General features: G+C 39.4%; 1 protein-coding gene across 1 annotated transcript; it reads right to left on the reverse strand.

The window, feature by feature from the left end:
- Positions 1-192: 192 nt before the first annotated feature.
- LOC131251289 (serine/threonine-protein kinase STN7, chloroplastic) lies at positions 193-24,355 on the reverse strand. The gene is made up of 10 exons (XM_058251915.1): positions 23,623-24,355; positions 23,151-23,237; positions 21,916-22,038; positions 21,708-21,809; positions 8,174-8,342; positions 7,980-8,073; positions 2,296-2,389; positions 2,130-2,186; positions 952-1,365; positions 193-492 (listed from the first exon to the last, which is right to left on the reverse strand). Exons 1-10 carry the CDS (start codon positions 24,061-24,063, stop codon positions 334-336), a joined length of 1,740 nt encoding a protein of 579 aa, XP_058107898.1. The 5' UTR covers positions 24,064-24,355; the 3' UTR covers positions 193-333.
- Positions 24,356-24,965: the final 610 nt, after the last annotated feature.

Here is a 24,965-nt window from a genome sequence, read left to right on the forward strand (position 1 = left end):
AAGTGCATAGACTTTTAACCAAGTGAAATTCCAAGTAATCAACATTCCAAAGCAATGCCAATAAGGATTCTTTTTTGTTTTTCCCAAGGTTGTTAGGCTACATACTAGCAGTATGTTGTTGTTTTTAGGCAAGGATCAGATGTCGGCTCTCTGGCATTAATTAGTATATTAAGTGAAACATAAAAATCATGATGCGGCAATGGGTGATAATATTACATTTCTTAGCATAAAAGCATAGTTGATATATACATGTAACTCCTTTAAATTACAATAAGTGCCCTCGCTTTCCACCAATTAATTATATATAACATGCTACATAAAATAACACCATGTTCATTCCTCTCTCGGGATCCACCTGCTCCACCATAGGCTCTTCCTCTGCCTATTTAGTTCATCCATGCTCTCATTCAGTGTCCTCATGATCTTCCTCCGAAGACGAAGAGCAGATGCAAGCGCATTGCGTTGGACACTTGGCTTCTTCGGTTCAATTTCCTGCAGAAACAAGTCATAGTGAGTTAAAAATGCTAATGGTTCACTTCAGTAATTCTTCCGAGAGGAAGTATATGCACAATATACTCAAGTTTTAAGTGGGGCCTATGGTTCAGTGATCCAGACCATTGGTCCATTGAGCCCCACTGTGAATGGACCAGGCCCTAGAAATTCCTCAATTTGGTACTCCAAATCTAGCAATTTGTGAATCCAAATAGACAAAAGTACAGCAACGGTCCACATTTGACTCAAAAGATCAATACTGGTGGCTGGGATGTTCCACCAAGGAAGATTTTCAGGGCATGGTCAACCCCAGGCAGATGCCAATAGATGAAATGGATGGGAACAAGAAACCCGGGTCCCAGCTTCTACTAACTGAAAACCCGAGTGTAAAATGCATATCCTCGGGTTGAGGATCATAAAATTCCTCTTCTTGTGAACACCAGTAGTTCAGATACAGACTCTAAGCTCCTGCAGTTGAGCTTCTGTGAAGCCGCCTTCCTTCTTTGTACCAGACCTTGCCAAAAGCCCAATGACCCACTTAGCAGCTTCGCTGTAATCCTGCTGGGTAGCACGGAAGAGCTGTAGCCTCAGATTTTGCATGACAGACAGACCCAATAGACCTTCACTGTTGAAGAATGGATGAGCTAAAGCAGCTTTGGCACTGGTTCTTTGCCGTGCTTTAAACCGGACCATTGATGTGAGTAGCTCCCACCCAATGCCTCCGTCTAGATCTAACAATTCAAAGCCCCTCCGAAGGTCTGGGCCAGCACGGGATTCTACAGTTCTCCTCCACTCGACCATGTCATATCCACACCGCTTTAGCTGACGGTTGAATTGTATGAGACTACTGTCGGTGCGTAATGATGGGAATGCCTGCAAGAGCAGTCAAATGCGGAATATAGTTATCATCCGTGTCACTTAGAAGATTCATGATAGAATTTGAAGGCTGGTAAGTAGGAGTAGGGCTGTTCACGAGTCAAGCTAGCTCGAAAAGCTCGCTCGACTCGGCTCGAGTCAGCTTGGATTGACTCGGCTTGAATGGCCGATTCGAGCCAAGCCAAGCTAATTATTTGAAGCTCGAGTTGAGTTCAAGCTAAGCTCGACCAGGGGGCATTTCAACTCAACTCGACTCGAAGCTCGACTCGGCCCGATTAATAAATATATTAAATATTATATTATTAAATATATTATTCGAAGCTGGTGGAAGAAGATTAAGATTTTTGAATTTTTCATCAATGGAGGAGGATCAAGAACAAAATCCATTACTCTCTCACCCAACAAGCTCGAGCTCAATTCGAGGTAAACTCGACTCGACTCGAACCACTAGCTCGACTCGACCTCGACTCGACAGCTTTGGCAAACAAGCCAAACTTCAATGTTGAGCTCGAGGCTAAGCTCGAGCTTGGGCTCGAACTCGAGTACATCATGGACAAGCCAAGCCAAGCTTGGCCCACCTCGACTCGACTCGGCTCGATGCCCACCTCTAAGTAGGAGAGACTGGTGAAGAACCATAATAATTAGTGAAGAACCATAAAAATGATACCAGGCAGACAAGAATATTGCAAGATTGAGAAATAACAAGATTCTATTAGAAAACAGTCACTAGAAGAGTATCACCTTTATTATGGGTGACTTACCATTTGCAAGAATATAAGCCCAGCACTGTAGATATCGAATCTATCGGGTAAATTCATCTGTCCATGAAAAATAACATCATGACCATGAAAAGTGGACCTGTGTCCACAGAACATAAAAATCAGTAAAATAGTGAAGAAGTTAGGTAACTCTTTGTGAACTTCAGACCTGCCACAGCACTGGGGACAGTGCAGTTGCAACTGGAGCTGAGGGTGCAGATGGAGTCTGTGTGCTCATGATGTACTGCTCGGGTGCTGCATACCTGAAAATGAAAGGACAACAAAATGTTTGGAGAGTTAAAAAAAAGCACAGAAAGCAACATAATGCAACCTTCCAGAGTAGGTGTCTGCTAAAATTAGCATGTATTATAGACCAGTGCATGGGCATGAAACACAAGTCAAAGTGGCTTGAAATGATGATATTTGGCTGGTTTGTCCCCACGAAATGAAAGGACAATCAGAGGAAGAATGATAATTCCTCCAATTCTTTTCCACTTGTGATATTAGTTTTAACTGCCCCTTCCAATTCCAAGTAAGCCCAAGGGTCTAGAAGTGTTCCTTTCAGGATCAGGAAACTAGGGGAGAGCATATCTTGGGAAATATAAAAATGAAGTGGGAGCGGGGGAAGGAATAAAAAGACTTCTCAAGCTGCCATCAGATTGACATTTGATTGATTTTGCATATTAAAAATCTTCTGATTTTTCCCATGGAATTTGCATGTTGGAGTGTTACCTTCACATGGCATTCTATAACATCAAAATGTGGAAATATAGCCAGAGTGCTCTATGTATCAAAACCACTGATGATGCAGTTCTAACCACATCAATAGCTAATAAATGAAATGTCCAATTGATCAGTATGAAATATGATACACTTGCTGTATCAGGTGTATGTGTTAGAGTGAAAGGGGGAAATGCAATGTCCAAAATTTTCTTTTTTCCTTTTCCTTGAATGACAAAAAGATATTGAAAAAAGGTACAATATTGAATCATGCCTGTATGCTAGTGGCCTCTCCTCACCCACTGAGAGAAAAATACTGGCAGACAGCCCAAAAACAGACTCAAAAGAAGACCCAATCAGCCTCCACTTGGGGTACTCTCAACCCTATCATTTCGTCCTTCAGGATCTCCTAAAAGGAACAGCCCCGAAATTTAGATCTAGTTAAAGCCCAGCCTGTTGACATAAGAAAATACCATTCTTGGCTGTGCCAATTGACTTAAGCTTGTTTTCAAAGATTCTTCTTTTTCTCCCACCACAGGCACCACATAATGGGGATCATCTTCCACAAAATAATACTCCCTTGAAATAGGTACCCATTCCAGCACCCGGTGACATCTTGGAGAGAGCCATTGACAGCGAAAGCAACACAATAACCTGAAAAAGTGATCCCACATTTTATTTGCATCATCATAGTGAAGAAACACATGTTAGGCTACGCCCACTGGCATTTCTTCAGATTGTCCACAGTGAGAATCTTGTTTGCTATTGCAATGCAAGAGAAATCTTGAACTATTGGCGGAATAGGGGCCTGCCACACCTTTACACATTTGGCCAGAGTACAAGATTCTGAAGAAAGACAGTGCAACAGTAACTTAACTGTGAATAAACTATCCGATGAGATGGTCCAGATATTCCAGTCTTCAACCTACAGATTGATAGCAGCTCTAAAAAACAGCTTCATGAGATCTTCGAATAAGCCAAAGTCATCATCCAAAAGATTCTTTCTAAGCATTATGTTCCGGATAACAGCCCCCCAAGCATTTCACAGCAATCACTTTCTTGTTTTTATGCACCAATAACGAAAAAGGATCATGAAATAAATCTGCCAGTCTCATTGAACCACAGGTCCAGCCATAAACGAAATCTATTTTCTTTGCTTACAATGAACCGAGCACCTCTCTTGAATTCATTTCCCACTTTCCAAGCAAGATCGTTTTCTCTCCAACATGCCCTCCCACCTTGCCAATTTGATTACGAATATCCAACCCAGCACTTCTTGGAGAGTCCCAAAAACCAACCCCCCAAAAGATTCCTATAAATCCTCATAATGACTTCTCTACATAATGCATTCGTTCCTCCCCAAATCTCCACCACCATTTTCTTAAAAGAGCCTAATCTTCTATCTATTTTTCCACTTGAAATGCCACCCTCCATCGGCTTTTGAACCTCCTTCCAGTTCAAAATATGAAATTTGAACTCCATAATATTACCTTACCACATACAGAAAATAAAATAATAATAATAATAATAATAATAAAATAATCCTTTGGATTCATTCAATCTTATTGTCAAATGGACGCTAGAAGATTCAAGAGTACCAGTTGCGTTTTGTAACTGTGACCTCCCAAATGTTAAGTGCTTTCCTTTCCAACGGGACAGCTTATTTTCTAGTCTTTCTAAAATTGGGTCCCAGAATGCAACTGCTTTGGCATTGCCACTTAGCAGCAGATCAAGACAAGTGCACGGGAGGTTTATTTTCTGCATCCCATTTATTTGGCAAGTATATTTATAATCTCTTCACTTCTTCCTATCCCCAACATGGAGCGAAGGGTGCCTCTGAGATTTCTAACTTAAACCAAAACACATTGCGAAAAATTATAGTATCATCCACGAATTGGAGATGGAAAATCACCAATGATGCTGACCTTGAAACCATGAATGATACCAATCTCAGAAACCCTATCCATCATCATGCTTAGACTTGCCGCCATCACTTAAAACAGGAACAGATATAATGGGTCCCCTGCCTGAGACCTCTCAAACTAGAGAAGATTCCCTCTGGGGATCCATTGAATAATCTGGAGAATGACGCTAAAGAAATCCATTATTTAATCCACCTAATGCATCTTGAAAGGAATCCATTTTCTCAATCAAGAAGAGTAAAAGCTCCTAGTCAACATGATCATAAGCCTTCTCCATGTCAACATTGCTGCTTCTCTTTCTCAAATCAACACATTCATTTGCAACAAGGATATAGTTCAGGATTGATGCTTTTAACAAAAGCCCCCTAGAGACGAGGATAAGATATATCCCATCACCACTGAATCCTTTATGAAAGGACCGTTGATAAAAATTTATAGACCTCACTCACAAGGCTTATTGATTGGTAGTCTTTGATTTCTATCACCACTTCAACTTTCAGGAAAGTGTAATGAATGTAGCATTTAGCCTTTTGCTCATTATTGATCTCTCAAATTCATTCATAAATCCCATAATATCTTCTTTCAACACATCCCTACAAGCTTGGAAAAAACCATCTAGCCCAAGCACTTGGTATTTTCCATGTTTATGTTTTTTAAGGGAATTTTTCAAAAAATACCAAATAACATTCTGGTACCTTTTTCAAAATCGTTTTCCATAAGCTACCTCATTAGCAATTATCATCAAATACTCTCCATTAGATTTTTGTTAGATTTGTTAACGGCTGTCGTGTAAGAAAAATGGCTTGGAGGCTCAGGTAGGCCCCATCCTGATGTTGATTTGAACTCAAGTCCTTCACCCCATGTTAGCCCCAGGTAGACCACACGATTGAAAATAATATAGAGGTCAACGCTCACCCTCCAAACTGTTTCCCTTGGTGTGACCCACCTGAATCATGAATGGGGCTAATTTTTGGGCCCAGGCCTAAATTTTGGTATGGCATCTAATCGTTGGAGTGGAATTTATATTATCATCAGGTGGGCCTTTTGTAAATATCAAGGGTACACATCTCTCTCCCAATTGTTTCCTTTGGTCTGGCCCACCTGAATCATAGGTCAGCTTGATTTATTTTTATTTTTTTCACTAGGCCAAACGGGGGATCACATATCTAATGGTCAGAGTGGATCTCATCGTGATTGTTGGCGGGGTCCATCATGATGTGTATTTGACATCCACTTCGACCATTAGAAATGCAATCCCCTGTAGGCCTAGAGCCAAAAATAAAAAATAAAAATCAAGCTAGCATGTGATTCAGGTAGGCCACACCAAAGGAAATAGTTGGGCAAGAGATGTCCACCCTTGATTTTAGGGCCCACCGTGATGATTATATAAAATCCATTCCAACCATTAGATGTCACACCAAAATTTAGGCTCAGGGCTCAAAAATGAGCCCCATCTGTGATTCATGTGGGTCACAACAAGGGAAACAGTTTGGAGGGTGAGCGTTGCCTTGTATACTGTTTCCAATTGTGTGGTCCACCTGAGTAGCGAATGGGGCCGAGTTTTGGGTGTTGGGCCTAAAATAGGGTGAAGCAACCTAGTGGTCAGGGTGGATTTCACATAAACATCATGTTGGGGCCTACTCAAGCCACAATCCATTTGGTTGCACGATGGGTGTTAAGAAACATAACGGAAGGTAGTGGGATGATAATTATGTGGATTAATGAGGTAGCATATTGAAAAGCTTTTTGAAAAAGGTGTCGGAATGTAAATTCTATATTAATTAGGCATTTTTTCCCCCTTTTTTTTAAACAGTGAAGTTAATTAAAATATGTTAAAATTTTAATTTTCTCTTTTTTAAAAGGGTGAAGTTCATTAAAATATGTTAATTTTTTAACAAAAACCAAAAGATTAAACATTTAGTTGTCCTACAATCAGTGAAGTGCATAAATGGATTAACGAGCTTTCCTAGCAAGCTCATCTAGAATTGCATGATAAAGACATTAATATGCAATACCTAGGGCATGTTTGGCATGTGGAATCCAAGGGAAAAGAAAGGGAAAAAAACATATCATTATCCAATGATGATTTCAATGAGAGCTATTAAAACATGCATTGAGTTCTAGTTTGAATGGCAAGAGGAAATCTCACAACCCTCTCAACAATACTCACCTAATTTCTTGTGCCAAGAATCCAAATTATGGAAAAGTGTAATGATTGTTGGGTGGAATCCACCCTTTTCTTTGATATCCAAACAATAGGAAAAATTGTCACATTAAAAGAAAACCATTTTCATTTTCCATTGTTTGGAATGGAATCCATGGTCTTAGGGTAAAGTGGAGCGATAGACAATGATTGAGTTGCCATTAAGTGCAGTCAGTACGTGTACGGCAGGTTCACTGCTACTTTGAGCATCCAACTACTTGAGCATGACCCTTCATATGAGTTCCTTGCTTCATGCCTAGAGTTTACAAGGCAACTACCCCTAAATGACCCTACTTTGCTTGCACATCCTTTGGGGTTGCGTGTTATGGTAGGTTGGAGGTCAATACAATTTGGGACCATGCTGATATGTGATGTTAGTGGTGGATGTGAGCCTTAGACATGGCCGGTTCTGAGATTCCCATGTAAAATAGGAAGGTTGGTGCCTCGTGGTCGCCATATAAGACTTTTGCCAATCTACTATTCAAAAGCTAATCCCAAAATTTTGGAAGAAAGGTTAAGATGATGATGAGTTGTTTGTACCCAGACATATTTACTGATGTGAGGCCAACACCTAGGTTCATACACCCACACCTGTACTTGTAACTGCATATGAGTAACCTAGGGGACAAAATAAAACCCATCATCTTCTCCTCTCATTAAAGAACCCATACCACTTCCATTCAACCATGTTGATGATGATTTAGTGTTACAACAACAGCCATCATTCCCTAGCTTCACCATGATAGTGAGGAAGCCGGTGGCTAAATGAGAATTCTTTGATATTAGTTCCAACTTCCAACTGAGCTAGTAATGCTGATCCCACGCAAAACATGAGGGAAGAACAATGCATTAGTTGCCTCCTACATTAGAGACACTTAATCTTCAATTTCAGTGAAAATTAATGTAATAATAAACTTCACCAAAATGGTAATACTCTCCAGCCCAACTTGTGACTATTGCACAGCGATCAAAATCTCTATGTTAGAGAAAAAATAATTTTTGATATACCTCGGATCCAATAGAAACTCCTTCGGAATATAATTGATTCCAACACGCAAATCTGCTGCAGCCCCAAGGTCAATGATCTTGAAAGTGCGAGCTCCTGTTCATCTTTTGTATCAGTTATCCGCAACCACTTGTTAAATTTAAGGAAAAAAGAAATACACATAATGCTTGTCTGATAGTATGGATGGTACTCTTACCTTCAGAGAAAATAATATTCTGGGGCTTTATGTCTCTATGTACAATTCCGGTAGAATGAAGTCCATCTAGAGCAAATAAAAGTTGTCTCATGATTGTTTGAATGATTTTGTTTTCCCTATCCAATCCCTTTGACAAGTTTTGTACCTCTCCAAGGATCATAGTTTCCACCTGACAACATTTGCAACCATCAAAAGGTTGGTGACAAACCCTCGACACATTAAAAGGTTTCAAACAACCTTATATTCTAGTACAAACAAAAATTTACAAGGATAACTACATAGGGTAGTGGAGAGGAACGAGGAATTAGTAAAGATTGCTGACCAAGAAGTTTTCCATAATGTCCGCTTTCGATACATTGGGTCAATAATTCATGAGAGTGGAGAGATTGAGAAGGATGTTGCCCATAGAATTCGAGCAGGGTGGAAGAAGTGGAGATGTGCCTATGGAGATGTGTGTAGCTGAAATGATGATGTTGAGATAGATGAGTGGCAAGAAAAAGGATAGAATTAGAGACATATGCATCCAAGGGAATTTAAGAGTAGCACCAATAGGTAACAAGACGAGGTAAAGTAGACTTAAATGGTTTAGTTTTGTGCACGGAGACCAAGAATTGTGCCAGTTACAAGTGAGTTCATACAAGTTGAAGGCTCTAAAAGGGCAAGGGGAAGGACCAAAAGGACCTGGGCAGAGGTAGCATGAAAAGACTTGATGACCTATGGTATAACAGAAGTTATGGCCCTTGATAGAGTGGAAAAGTGGAAAAGGATACACATGTAATAGAATGGGCAGTGGCCGCTAAGGCCGTAGTTCATTTTCAAGTCAACTAGGCTGAGCTATAAAGGCTCTTGGGAGGATGTATAGTTTTTCCCTGTTTGTATATTATTCTGGATTTGGCCTTTTCTTGCAATAAAATTCTGTTCTGATCACTCAAAAAAAAAAAAAAAAAAAAAAAACAAAAAGGTGGAAAAGGATTCATGTGGCTGACCCAGTTAGTTGGAATGAGGCTTAGATGATGATGAACTACATAGGGTAGTTGGCAATTAATAAAATATTACAAGGTAATAATGATGGTACCCACTTGCCAAGTCCAGACAAGTTCAGTTGCCTAGGGTTTCTAAACCCCAAACCCCCCGCACTTATTGGTTTACACACACCACAAACAACCCACCTTTTGGTACTTATTTATGACAGTCATCTCTGCATTCGAAAGGAAATCATATTGAAAGGGAAAAGAACATCTACATTGCATCGATACTAACGTTGGCTAAGGCTGCCTTCATTATAGTAATTCTACCCTGTAGCAACAATAACCGGTACTTCCACTTAGAAAGTTTTCACTGAAATCTCTCCACTTCTCTGTCAAACCACAGAGGGAGGCTTGCGAACACACAGAGGCAACCCAAGATGGATGGCAAGAGACATTGCACCAAAGGATTCCCATCATGCTTTGAAGCTAAGAGACGTCAAGATTAACCCTCATGACAATTTCGTAGCAAAGAAAGATCATATTCAAGGCATAGGCTTCTTTGAGTGTTCTTTCCAAGAATTAAAGCATCATCCACATATTTCAATGGGATGAATGGAAGATCTAGTGAGCCAAACAGGCCCACCCAGATTGCTCCATTCATTGAATGGCTTAAGGAGTTTTCCATGATTGAGGAAAGGTGATAGTGGATCCCCTTGCTTAATTCCACTACTCCCTTCAAAAAACCTATATGAGAACCATATATAAACAGTAAGACCCACATTGAATGATATATGCACTAATCCACCACCTCCACAACAAACCCCAAAGCCCATGCAGTCAAGGATATAACAAGGAAGTCCTATTCGATGTAAACATATCTTTTCCAAATCAAAAGAATGAAGCCTTTGTTACCTGTTTTATGGCAGTCATCAACGCATTCATGAGCTATTAGAGGCCGCTCCAAGTTCTGCCCTCCCATAATAAAGGTGCTTTATGCAGGAGAGATAATCAGCATGAGGACATTTCAAAGTCGCAAAGCAAGGACATTTACTAAAATCTCATAAGAACTTCCAATCAAAGAGGTTGGACCTTAGTTGCAGGATCCTTCTAACTAGGTGCCATTCCCACTCCAGAGAGTGCTTCAAATTCGCACTCCTGGTCCCACTTCCTGGCCATTTATTCTTGCTAACATTTTGAAAGAGATGCTTTCCTGCTCTTGCACATGAACCTTTTCCCTTCTCTTCCCGCTTCATGCAGCTATAGGTTGGACAAAATTCATGAACCTCTTCCAGCCCATCCATCCTTGGTAGTAGAGCAAGATAGTTTGATTCATGGCCCAGCTAATAGTTTGCCTGTTGAAGACTTACACAAAAGCACCAAAAGAACATTCTCCTTGATGAAGTCCCAACATGATTTGTAAAATGCCAGTGAAAACCATCTAGACCAGGGACACAATCTCCATTCACCTGGATTACCTCCATTCAATCACCCATGATTTAGTCTGCTTCAGTTCCTCTGCATAATCCCAACCTGAATACCTATAACTACTTCTAGAGACCCACTATGATGTTAACCTACACAATAAGAATATGCTCCTCTTCAAAGAATCGGAAAATGGACCTCGTTCCTTTAGCCTCATACAAACATTATTGGCAACAAATTAGGTCAACAAAATCAAAAGCAAGATTGGCAGCTCTATTGAACACTAATCTAGTTAGTTGCAAAAGGGCTCAAGTAGCACCATCTTATTAATTTCAACAAGATCTCCAATGCAGTTATTAAACATATAGTGTGAACTCTTCTCACACTCGTTATTGGTCAAATAGCCCATTTTCTGAGCAACATTCCATGTATCAGCACTATCAATATCATCAATATCGCACCTCAGCAATACGAAGCATGGGTAATAACAAAGTTTGCAAATTTTCATAAGAAATATTGCTAGTATCGGCCGATACATGACGATATTTACTGATCTCCAAAATATCGCAAGATATCGGCTGAAGTCCTTTGATATAAATACAATATATTGACGATATTAGTGAAAATCCAGAGAAAATAAAAATAAAAAATCGAAAACCCAATTTTTTTTGGATCTTTTTCAAATTCTTTTGGGCTGTCTCTTCCAAAGGGTCTTTTAACAATTCCATTTGAGCTGTTTTAAATCAATATACATAGTTGGGAGAAGAAATCATGACTCGAGGAGAATTGGGTCGGAACCCAAAGGTGATAAAAAGTTGTTAAATTGGTTTTCTTTCCACATATTAGCATGGATTCTAGTAGAAATCCATGTCATGCATTGTCAGTGAATTGAGGGGTGAAAATTCATATTTTGAAGGTGAAATTTTGCAGGAAATTGGGGAAATCATCATTTTTATTTTTATTTTTTTCATTTTCATCCTTTAAAAATTTAAAATATAATGCAAGTATGGAAATTTTATATGTTGATGAGTGTTGTACAATCTACTGATTGGCCACACTCTTACTTTTTTTGAAAAAAATATTTTCAAATAAATTAAAAATTAATATATACATATATAAATACATTTTCTTAAAAAATTTAGTTCAATAGAGATATGTAGTGGGTGACCCCTTGCCTACTCATAAAAAATGGAAGAGTGACTTCTAACTGCCTTGTACCTCCATTTGCTTCTTTTCCTTTTGGTATGTATTGCTTGTGTTCTATTACTTCTATTGTATGATATTTGTATAATATGAACCCATTTTTTTTATGTATTGCATTACTTTTGTCCAACAATGCATAGTTTGGGCCGCTATACAATGGAAACTTATCATGCATAGCTGCTGTTGTTGTTTGTTTGTTTGTTGTTGTTGTTTTTTTTTTTTTTTTTTTTTTTTTTTTGAGTTCTAAGTGTGTAATCATGTTACTTTTAGGGCCTATTTGATTTTCCAAATCCAATGTAAATGCCCTGCAAATAGGTAATTTTACTCTTCTACCCTGTTTGAAAACGCACTACTATTTCTGCTTGGAAAACCGGTCCAAAAGGACTGGTTTAAAATTTTGGGCCCCACCGTGATATATATGATGTATCTGCGCCGTCCATCCATTTTAGTGTAACATTTTGAGGCATGAGCCAAAAAAATAGGTAGATCCAACACTCAAGTGGCCCACACCAAAGGAAACAGGGGCCCCAAGAAGTTTTTAAAGTTAGGTGTTTGATTCCCTAAATCCAATGGTGTGATCTACTTAAGCTTTAGATGCGCCTCATCTCTTTGGTCATTCCCTAAATTCATCTGGGATTATAGATGGATGGTGTGGATAAGCCACATACATCAAAGTAGGCCCCGCATATATTTGACAACGTCCTCGGTTGATGCAAGACATGAAATTCAAGTATAATGTGCAAGATTTTCAGGCTTTAGATCACACTAGTTCAGAAACAATTATACAAAATTCCACATCCTACACAAAAGTTCAAAAACTCAATCAAGGGGAATCTTATGCGGATCCAGGCCTACACATGCTAGGGCCGGATCAATCAAAATTATACACCAAACAAGAATCAAAGGGGGGGGGGCGGGGGTAAATTCATCCACACATGCACAAAAATAATTCCCCAATCCAAGGGGTTCACAGATTTCAATTTAAGGAACCCTAAGGTTGAAGAAAGGACATAAAACTGGGGATTTGAGTAATTTAGAGTTAGGTTTAGAGATTTTGGGTGAAAGAGGAGTGAAAGAGAGGAGAGAAACGAACCAGAAAAGTACCATACATGTGGACAGCAGTAATGGCCCAGACGCACGTGCGTGTGATCCCGGCTGCACGTATGTGGGGGCCACTATTCAGAAAAAGGTTACCTTAGCCTTGGTTGGCCAGGGGTGGACTCCAAAACTCCCAAATTTCAGCTCGATCTAATGCACGGTTTGTACATGGTGCTTCGCTGAGTTTCAGCACTCCTGCAAGGCCAGATTCTGAAAATTTGCTATAGAGAGAAAAACGCCTACAATAGAGGATGAATTTGAAGCGTAGATAATTGTAGGAGAAGAAAAATATGGATGGGAGAAGGTGGGGGCGAATCGGGATAGGTGTGGCTTCGCGCCACGGTAGTCAGCCCTTCGAGGAAGGGAGGGTTTCACACTCAATTGAATCTCCACAATTCAGAAATTTGGAGGAGAAGAAAAACGCAGCAATTTTATTTATCTTCAATGAGAAAAAAAGACTACAAGAGGTGCCTATTTATAATAAAACCCTATACTCCAAAACTCACGCCATGTGCATAACCTATTACTCAAAGATGAAGTAATCAAAAATAACAAGTAATCAAAACAATCTAAACCGTCTATGATATTCCTAATAACAATAATAAGCAAAACCCAAAGTACTAGATCAATTAGAATAGTGGGCCACGATCATAAAAACCCATGGTGGGATTCACATGACTATCGAGTCCACTCCAACGAACCAAAACGCAGTCCTCTAACTAGGAGGCCCTCCTTGGACGTCGTCATCGATCCAGATTGATGGTGGGGCCCTTCTCCTTACGTACGTGTGTAGGGGGGCGTGCACGTGCGCATGATGTCCCCATCATTGGTTTTAGCGCTAAAAAAAGTAAGCGTCAAATCAAGCATCGATATCACTACCGTAATTACTCAAGGAAATAATTATTACCCCATTTACAATGTATTTACCAGGGGTTTGGAAAATCAAACACACCCTTAACATCTCTTGAAGTTCCACTAAAATATCCCGACATTTTTCTAATTTTTCCCCAATGTTTCCCTAAGATAGTAATACATTCCCTAGTGTTTGCAGTATTGTCAATGATATTGATACGTGTTTCCATATCCCAGGCGTGTGATACATATAACGATGGATAATACATAAAACATAGTTGCCAAGTTTGCGGGGCTCTTCCTCTCTTCCAAATAACCCCTTAGCTTTCTTGAACATGCCAACTTGCATGTCCATCTTGACCTTGAACTTGGAACAGTTCTCTTAGCGTACGTAGACCTTGTTTGATCTCCAAACCAAAACAAATGATTCATCATACTGGAAGCATAGGTCTAAAAATAAGTTGATGTATGTAAGAGTATACGAAATTATAGGTCCCATTGATCATTAACAATCTTTCAAGTAGGCATATACCTCTTATTTGCATTGCCCAAGTACTTTGTTATTATTTCATTTGCTCAGTCTAATGACTCGTATACAAAATGCATGGTGGCCTATCCTCAAAATCAACTAAGCATTGGAGTTCCACTAAAAGGGATGAACATTTTAACAATATTTGATCATCAACAAAAAAAGTTGTATCAGACAACACTCCTGATAACAATCCAAATGATACCAAGAGAATTGGTAATCAGAAAACTAGGCCAAAGGAATGAATTATAAATAGATTTATCACCTGTTGGCTGTTTCAACCACAACTACCGAACGTATCAGCTGAAGAAAACAAGTAAACCAGTTCAACTAGACAAAATAAAAATAAAAATCGGGTTATCGATTCCGATTGCTTCCAACGAACAAGCTGTCAGTTAGATATTTTAAACTGCAAACAGAAGCCTAATGATTTGAAGAAACTCGCAATTTAGCATGCCCTTTTTGTTTTCTTTTAAGATTGAAATTTATTAAAAGGAGCCAAGGCAACCTGCAACAGAACAACACAAAAAACAAAACAGAAGGACTAAAACCAACAAAACTAGGAAAAAAAAAACTATACAACTCAAACTAGAGACTCCTGAGGAGACCCAAAAGAGACAGCAACAACCTTAGTCCAACAGACGAGAGGTCAGTGAACTATCTACAAGATTGAGGGCAGAAGACCAATCCTTGATATCCCGAACAATCAAACCCGAAACGCTGGAGCGAGAGGTGTTGTGAAAACTGCGGCTGTTGCTTTCTTTCCATAACTCCCAAAGGGTAGCCATCACAGCCAAATGCCAAACCGCTTTGAGATCACTGCCCACACCACCTCCATGCCAAGTGAAAAGAAAGCTGGGCACTGAACTAGGCATCACACAAGGAATATGAAATTTGATAAGGATCGATGACCAGACTTTGCAGGCAGAAGGGCAAATGAAGGAATAGATGACTGATGGATTCCTCATTGCAAGACGGAGAATGCAAATGCTGGGAAGGATCATTCCCCTGCACTGCAAATTGTCCACAGTGAGCGTTCTCCCCTAGGAACAAGCCAAACAAAGGCTGCAACCTTAGGGGGACTACCATAAGACTAGAAGAAGCAAGGAATAGAGTCTTGAGCTGGAGGCCTCCCACATGTCTGAAGAATGGACTTGCAAGAGAAGGTATCCGAAGACACAACAGAAAAATTAGATTGCTAATTCTCTTCGTCTGAGTTGGCAGATTGAAGTTTGGTTATATCCAACTACTATCAAGCAGATATAGATTTCTAATTTGTTCAATGGTAAAACAAACACGAGAGAAACCAGAAATACAGTAATCAGAAATTAAGCAACCACTCGATGGCAGATTTAAAATTCACAAAAGGGATATGTAAACAGATTGTATAAACTACAAAATTTTATTTAGGCCAGATGCAATTGATGCACATAAAGTCAAGGCAATAATGTGATGGACCTATTGCTTGAACAAGTTCCCAAGGGATCAAAACTTGCTCCGATACCAACCTGATGCAGCACAAATTAATCTGATCCAAGATTCCAATTTTCGGTTTTGGTCTCCCATCACAGATCTAGAAATTTTCCCTATTATCGCAAAGGGTCTCCTAAGGCCTATTTCTGACCATTGCTCAGTGCTTTTGGAGGTGGAAGATAATTGGGGACCCCAACCTTTTCGGTTCGAGCTTTCTTGGTTAGAGGTGGAGGGTTTCCAAGGCTTGATGAAAGAGTGGTAGGAATCCTTTGCTATTTCAGAAAATGAGAATGTTAAAAGGAAGGATGACTGATTGGAAGAAAGAGGTGTTGAGGAAGCAAGACTGTCGGAAGATGAGAAAGCAACTAGGGCAAACCTCCATCTAGAGCACAAAAACAGATTAAAGAAGGAAGAAACGAAGTGAAAACAACATCTCGTGCAACCTGGATAAAGGAGGGGGATAAGAACTCAAAGTTCTTCCACGGCATCACAAGCGCTCGAGCAAGATCAAATAAGATATGAAGCATCCTAATAGGAGACTAAGCGGGTGGAAGGGGAAAAAGCCAAGTGTGAGAGGAGATAGTCACATTTTACAAAAGCTTGTTGTCTAGTGATGGTTGGAGGAGGTTGATGCTGCACATCTTGGGGTTTAATTGTCTATCTGCCACAAAAAGCTAAGTTCCTAGAAAATCTGATCTCGGAAGAGAAAGTTAAAGCAGCGGTTGTTGTGTTGGGAAGGGACAAGGCCCCAGGCCCGGATGGTTTTTCGCTTGCGTTCTTTTAACAAATCTGGAGGACAATAAAAGAAGATGTTCTCAACTTTGTAGTCGAATTCTTCGGAGGGTGTTCAGCTAGCTTCAGAGCTGGGCAACTCGTTCATCACTATTGTTCTGAAGAAGTAGAGAGCCTAAAGGATTTCAGGCCTATCAATCTTATCAAAAGCCCATATAAAATCTTAGCAAAACTCTTGGCATCCAGATTCTGCACGGTTCTCTCCAATGTCATATCTAATGTTTGAAGCACCTTTGTTGTAGGGAGATGGATCTTGGATTGTGCACTATTGGCACACAAATGCTTAGACGCGTGTCATAAGGCCGGTACAAGAAACATAGTTTGCAAACTAGACATCGAAAAAGCTTACGACCATATCAATTGGGAGTTTTTGGACTACATGTTGGATAGGTTTTGATGCAAGGAAAAGTGGAGAAGATGGATTCAAACGTGCATTTGGTTGGCGAAGTTTTTTTGTCCTAGTTAATACCCTACCTAAAGGTTTCTTCTCAGTCTCAAGGGGCCTTCAATAAGGGGATCTTTGTTCCCCTTCTTATTTGTGGCAATGGCGGATGCGTTGAGCAAAATGCTGGAGAAGGGGTAGACAGTGGGCTTATAAAGGGCTTCAAGGTGGTTAACGAAAGACCTCGGATATCTCACATTCAATTCACAAATGACACGACCTTGTGTAGCAAGGTGGAGAAGAGCATGGTGGATAACATAAGGAAGATCGTGAGATGTTTGGAGGTAGCTTTAGGGTTGAAAATCAGTATATTCAAGAGCAAAATGTTGGGAGTTCATGCATTTGAGGAGGTGGAGAGGTTCACCGACATGTTTGGATGTCAACTCGGGTCCTTTCCATCAACATACCAAGGGGTTCCCCTCTACGTGGGTAAGCTGGCAAAGGGCTTATGGTATAGGGTCACCGAAAAGATCGAAAAGTCATCAAGGTGGAAGAGTAGGCATCTCTCCTTGGGTGGAAGACTCACTCTCATCAAAGAAGCTATTCGAACATGCCCTTGTACTTCATGTCAATGTTCCGAAGTCCGAAGTCAGTGCTAGCTCAGTTGGAGAAGGTAAGACAAGATTTTCTTGAGTAGGGAGCAGCAGACTCAAAGAAATTTCATTTATTAAGATGGGAAGAGGTGTGTTTGCCTTATGAGGAGGGGAGAGCAGGGATTTGGAGGTCGGAGACAGTGAATCAAGCTTTATTGGGTAAATGGTTGTAGTAGTTCGAAACAAATGAAGAAGATCTTTGGAGAAAGGTGGTGGCGGCTAGATATAGGTAAAGAAGGGAGGTTGGTAGGTGAGGGACTCATCAAAGTACAAAAAAGCATTGATGTTATGAAAGGCGATGAGAGGTGTTAAGAAAAAGTTCAAGGTATTGGTTTTGTAATGGGAGATGGGGAGAGAATCTGCTTCTGGGAGGATGTGTGGTTAGACGAGGGCCCTCTTATAGCCAAGGTGTGCCAAACGGTTACGTATCGGCCGTAACAGTAACGGTGGGAACCGTTATGCGTTTCGGGGTCGTATCAGCCGATACCCGATTTTGTACCCGTATCGGCCGATACGGGCCCGTTACGGGGTGTAACGGCCGTAACGGTAACCTCTTTTTTTTTTTTTTTTTCATTTTTAGCTCATTTTTTGCTGTTTTTTTGAAACCTCTTGCTTCCAAACTGTTTTTCACTCCTTCTACTACTAATTTCGACCAACCTTAGCTAGGTATTTGAGATAAAAACACATTATATTACAGATTTTTTTGAATCAAAGCTCAGTGGGCCATTTTTTAGAAATTCGTCAAAAATAGGTATTTATACTTTTTTTAATATGTTTTGCTATTTTAATCATGTCATATGATGTGTTAATCATAGTAGAACATGTTAATGTACATTTTACAGATTTGGGGTGCCATTTAATAATTTTTTAATATTTTTTTCTATTTACGCATGAATTTTGGCCCCTTTTTTTAAAATTCGAAAAATCAAAATTTAATGGTTGTTTTGCTGTTTTAATCATGCCATTTGATGTGTTAATCATAGTAGAACATGTTAATGTGCATTTTACAGATTTGGGGTGCCATTTTATATTTTTTTAATATTTTTTTCTATTTACGCATTTATTTTGGCCCTTTTTTTGAAAATTCGAAAAATCATTTTTTAATGATTCTTTTGCTGTTTTAATGACGTCATATGATGTGTTAATCATAGTAGAACATGTTAATGTGCATTTTACAGATTTGGGGTGCTATTTTATATATTTTTTATATTTTTTTCTATTTACGCATTTATTTTGGCCCTTTTTTTGAAAATTCGAAAAATCATTTTTTAATGATTCTTTTGCTGTTTTAATGATGCCATATGATGTGTTAATCATAGTAGAACATGTTAATATGCATTTTACAGATTTGGGGTGCCATTTTATATTTTTTTAATATTTTTTTCTATTTACGCATTTATTTCGGCCTTTTTTTTGAAAATTCGAAAAATCATTTTTTTAATGATTCTTTTGCTGTTTTAATGATGTCATATGATGTGTTAATCATAGTAGAACATGTTAATGTGCATTTTACATATTTGGGGTGCCATTTTATATTTTTTTTATATTTTTTCTATTTACGCATTTATTTCGGCCCTTTTTTTGAAAATTCGAAAAATCATTTTTTAATGATTCTTTTGCTGTTTTAATGATGTCATATGATGTGTTAATCATAGTAGAACATGTTAATGTGCATTTTACATATTTGGGGTGCCATTTTATATATATATTTTTTATATTTTTTTCTATTTACGCATGAATTTTGGCCCTCAAAAATAATTGCAAACACCTAAATGTAAGATATTTTCATATTACATTCATTCTAATATATCTATCATTGATAGTAGATAGTTAGAAAATTAAATATATGAATTTTGTTGTCAAATTCAGGTTATCTGGTTCATAAATTCATCAGACAGTCCGATACAACTTCTCACCAAAGAGTGGACCGTTACACCACCATAAACATGTTCCAATTTATAAATGAATGCATATGTGGAATGCTTAGAATATTCCGGATTTAATCCATATTTTTTCATATTTTTTTGGCAAAAAAAAAATAATTTGCGCTGTTACGGGCCGTTACGCCTCCGTATCACCGTTACGCCCCCGTATCCATATCGGTTTTGGAGGTCACCGTTACGCCAACCTATACCGATACGGGACACCTTGCTTAAAGCGGAGTTTCCAAGGTTGGCAAGGCTTGCTATGGAAGCCAATATCACCATGGCTTGATGCTTCTCGTTGTTAGGAGATGTTGTGCGGTCCCTCTTTATAGAAGAAACTTAACCGAAAAAGAGGTTGGGGAGTTTATCCAATTATCTGAGCGGCTTCACGGTTGTCGACCTTTGTTGGCAAGTTGGATGTTATCGAGTGGAGGTGGGGTAAACTGGGCTGGTTTTCTGTAAAGTCCTATAAGGCATTGGCCAATCTTTGTCGGAATCACGCTCAAAGTTCAAGGCTCACACGTAACATCATGGCTCTCCCACAAAGGTAGCAACTTTCACATGGCTAGTGGGAAGAAATAAGGTGCTCACTATTGACAACCTTCAAAAACGGTCGATGGTTGTCCTAAACATGTGTTTTATGTCCAAGCAGGACGTGGAGTCAGTAAAACACGAGTTCATTCACTACCCATTCGCGAGATTGATGTGGAGTAGGATCTTCAATCTATTTAACATCCTTTGGTTTATGCCAAGGGAGGTGGACAACATGCTTTCAAGTTGGCATGGAGGTGGAGTCGGGAAAGAGAGGAAGGTTCTTTAGAGGTTGTCCTTGTTGGTCAGGCTTTGGGCTTTATGGGAAGAAAGGAACAATCGTTGTTTTAGGGACAAATGCACTTCCGAGTAGGAGGTATTTTGGAGGGCAAAGACTGATCAATTTGATTAGGCTTCTTCTTTGAATATTTTTGTCGAAAGTCTCCCCCCAATATTGTAAAAGGGTTGTGGTTTTGTGATACAGTTTTGCCATTCGGCATCTCCAATATCGCTTTAAAAAAAACAAAAAACAGAACAAAAAACAAAAAAACACACAAATAAATAAATAAATAAATTAAATTAAATAAAATAAAAATGGATGCATTTAGAGCAATACCTTAAAATGTTCATAGATAGCATAAAGTGATAGAAAATATAATAGCAAGCCCTTAGCAATGTTCCCACATGAAAAAAATAGACCAAAAAACCACAAACTGGAATAGAGCAAACAAAATGTAAATATGAGCCTGTTCACAATGCCCCGTACCATCTTCCAGGGCATTGCACTACTAGAAAATGTAGAAGATAAGAAGACTCACTCTTCTTTCAATATCCTGTTGCAGGATAAAGGAGAAAAGAGCTAGCAGATATCAACATTCAAAAAATAAATAAGACTATAACATTTATTTTACTCAAGAAGTTCTCTGCAATCACACAGGTAACCAGTTTATATAGGCTTGTCCAATTGTATGACTAGACATATTGAAAACATGAATAGTAAATAAGGAAACCAAACTATTAATCAGGACTCTCTCTAACTTGTTGCACTAGTTAGATAAGAAAAGCTAATGATGCTAAACAAACCTACGGACCGTGGTGGTTTCATGGTTTGAACTATGATTCCTTTAACATCTGTTAAATTGAGCCCCAGTGAATGGTTTTCATACTATATTGCATCTGTGCGGCCCAAGCAAGACCAGCTCACACATCCAGACCATAATCCTGATTAGACAGTGTCAGATTATGGATTAGGCATAAAGCAGACTGTGTGGAACACACCTTTTGCCCTTCAATTGAAAATCTTCCTAACAATGAGGAAACCGAGTGTAGCCATGAATTAGTTAACTATCCTACACTATTACCACTATATATCATAGAAAATATCAAATTTCAAGATGGCTCCAACCAGAAACACATAAACAAAGGTTGGTCTGTGTTACTGCAACAGTTTCACCACTTTCCCCAATAAGTGGATCAGAACGTCTTGAATGATGATCAATAAGAAACACTCTCAAAAATCCATTTACTTTATACTACCTTTACAGTCTAAAAATTGCCATGGTCTGTATCATTTGTGAGAATTGAAGGAGCAGCATGCTCATGGTTAAAGAAATGATTTCTAAGAGGCACTTTTCACTCTTTTCCAGGGAAAGAAAGTTAAATTGACAATATTACGACTGAAAAAGTTGATATGTGAAAATACCAACATTGTAAGGAAATTCTTTACTCAGCATGAGATCTGCAAGAGTTTCCTCCCCTTCAAAACGCCATATAAGCCAATATTCACCACCTTTCACTTTAGAAGAGCTCTGACAAGAACAGTAGGAACATCAATTGAAAAGGTACAACAGAAAGCTACTTCATTAAAATGAAATAAGGATATCATATGCGTAGGAGAGTCTAAACAAGTATCACCTCGAGAAAGCCATAAACAAAATCTGCACAGCTATTTGCACAAGCCCTTCTTACACGCTCATTCATCCAAATCTCCACTGCACCATATTCAGTAGCCTTTTTCAAGACTAAATCACCTTGTTTCTAGAACCAAAACAACAATAAGAAATCACATCTATTGCCCTACGACAAGAATACTGCAAAAACAAAGGGAAGCCCATAAACAAGCAAAATTGCATGCAATTAGATGACAGAACTTTGCTAACTGCACATGTGTGTCCAATAAAGCCCATGTACATGCCACACATGTGCCAGCATGGCACACAAGTGTGAGATCCAATCCAGCTATCAGGTTGGTCCGACCTTCTATATGTTTTCCCAAAAATAAATCTGGTCCACTCAGCATGTGGGCCACAATATTGGAAACATGAGGATGGGTTAGAAAACTTCAGCCAAGATTTTCAGAGCCATACATTTTTTTTGCAAACGGTGGCCCACCTAACCAGTGGATCAACCTGATTCTTGGGCGCCAATATAGCAGTGCATCTCAGACATATTGTGCCATGCTGGCACATATGTGGCATATACATGAGCTTTGTTACACATGCATGTGTGTTTAGAATAGCTCTAGATGACATTATCTACACTTTAATCTATGAAGCTTACAAAAACAAAGCTACCAAGTAAGAAACAATCTGCAGTGTCCAGGGGCAGTAATAACAAACACAACAAAATACCTTAAAATACCAAACCAATAACTAACTACATGAAACAAACAAATACAGGCAGAAAGGAGGAAAAACCAATAAACATGTGCAGTAATCATATTTTTATCATGGGCCGAACCCAAGTTGAACACATTGCACAACAGTGAGTGATTGAAGCTGTTCAGATGGCATACCCCGTCATGAATGGGCCACAATATTAAAATTTCACTGCAAGGCAATCTTCAACATCAGATTAGGTGACCTAAGAACAGATGATAGAAAACAATATTTGCAAGCATCAACAGGAAAAAGTCCAGAAATCACATAGGTATTATTGTTCAATCCTTGCAATTTTCTGGGTGTGGCCCATCCAACAAGAGAAAGACCCCATGGGTTATCTGAATCACCAGATGGTTGTGGGGCTTGTCCTAGCCTAGCATATAAAATGACTATGCCAATCAATGGTTAAAAAAGCTCAAGAAAGCATTTAGAAGATAAAGAAAATCATCAAAAATACAAATAGGAGTGCAAAATGGAGAGAATGCACACCTTTGCAGAGGATTTATTTGCCAAAGAAACCTTATAAACCACACCAAATGCACCCTCACCTAACTTCTTCCCTAGAAGGAAATCATCCTGCCAGCCCATAGAAACAATAAAATCTTAAGACTTAAAAGTACCACTGTAATTTGCAGCAAACAAGTCCAACATGGCCACTTGTGCGATACTTGAGCCCTTCATTGGGTCGCACCCACAAAGAATGCTCCCTAAGAAAGAATCAGGGTGGGCCACACATGTTTAATCAATGGTCTCTATTCCATGTACTAGCATTCCTGCGCTGATGAGGAGTGTGTCCCAACTCCCAACTGATCAGTGGCCCTGATTCCACACAAGCATGTCATGCCAGAACATGTTTAACGAATTGTCCCTTCAAATCCTCCACACTGAATCAGTTAAGCGTTTCTCAAATCTCAAGAAACAGTAATTGTGTTGCAGAGAAAATAAAAAATAAAAAAATTACCTTCCTATAGGTGGGCCTGAAGAGCCGCTCAAGGAAGGCGAGGACGAACATGTCCCAGAAGCCGGGAGCTACGCCAGGGGTGGCCCAGAGGTAGGAGAGGGTTCCAAGGGCTAAAACGACACCAGGAGGGGTGATGTTGAGGCCATTGGATCGGGGGAGGGTGCTACGGTAGATGATGTCGCCGCACTCCATCACTGTGCATGGAAGGCCCACTCCTACACCAAGGAAGAGATTGCGGGCCATCTCCTCCCATTCTGCAGCACAAACAACCACCCCTGCTGCTGCCTTCCTATCCTCCTCCTTCTTCTTCTTAATTCCCGCCAACGCCGAGGATTTGATTTTTATCTTCTTTCCAGAAAGAAAATGGGTTGAGATGCTGGTGTTGGTGGATGTCTTCAACCCCAGACCAACACCTATTCCAACTCCTGTAACTGTCGCCATGCGATCCAAACCAACTCTCTCTTTTCAGTTATTTTCTATTCCATTCTTACTTCTTCTTCTTCTTCTTCTTCTTCTCGCAATTGAATGGAGTGCTGCTGTGGTTCGAGACTCGCTTCTTCGGCCAAACAAATCGATGATCCCAGTCCGTTCGTCTCCCAGCTACCACCTACGTAGCAAAATTTTAACCAACAGAGCGAGTAGGAAAAAACGGGTGGAAAGAGAAGTTTCTCTTCTCCCTCACTGATTACCGATAAGCTGGGACCCTCTAATTTAGCGGCTTGGATTATGAGATGGTCAGGCAGTGGATTATGAGATGGTCAGGCAGAAGTCCCGAGTCTCCTTCGCACCTCTCATTCTTATCTATTATTATTATTATTATTATTATTATTATTATTATTTGGAATAGTTGTAAACGCCTCCTCTCCCTTTGGTTTCGCTTATTACCGATACCTTGTCTGTACCAGAATCTTGAGACGCATCTGCACCAATGACAAAAATACCCTCCTCATCTTAGGACCCCAATGTCTTCACCAAACCGGCCACCATAATAAACATTAAAAGCAATAAAAAGGCTAATCCAACAATCATTGGATGGACGCGACCCACCTAAAAAATCTATAAGGTGGGTCGCCAAATGGTGTGTGTGTGTGTGTATATATATATATATATATATATTTTGAGGTGTCCAATTTTCATAGTGAAGTGACCAAGCTAAAGGGGTAGGATGACAAACACTCGACTATGGCACGCCACACGCCCTGAACTAATTACCTATTAGATGGGGGTAAAACTGCAAATATTTTAAAGATAACTACTGTTCGTGAAAATGTATAAACCATAGCGGTGGTTCTTATTCTTTTTTCTGAAATTACTAGTTTATGCATTTATTCCAGTATTTTATA

Source organism: Magnolia sinica, chromosome 7 (assembly GCF_029962835.1).
Source record: "Magnolia sinica isolate HGM2019 chromosome 7, MsV1, whole genome shotgun sequence".
In the NCBI taxonomy this organism is placed as follows: Eukaryota; Viridiplantae; Streptophyta; class Magnoliopsida; order Magnoliales; family Magnoliaceae; genus Magnolia; species Magnolia sinica.

What these genes read in the sequence shown, in the direction of transcription:
- LOC131251289 (XM_058251915.1), bottom strand. Translation starts at nt 24,063, where the DNA reads ATGGCGACAGTTACAGGAGTTGGAATAGGTGTTGGTCTGGGGTTGAAG. An exon ending in TTGTTTATGGCTTTCTCGAG is followed by an intron (nt 21,810 to 21,915) that starts GTGATACTTGTT and finishes TGTTCTTGTCAG; the next exon opens with AGCTCTTCTAAAGTGAAAGG. An exon ending in GTAAAGAATTTCCTTACAAT is followed by an intron (nt 8,343 to 21,707) that starts GTTGGTATTTTC and finishes AAATGTTGTCAG; the next exon opens with GTGGAAACTATGATCCTTGG.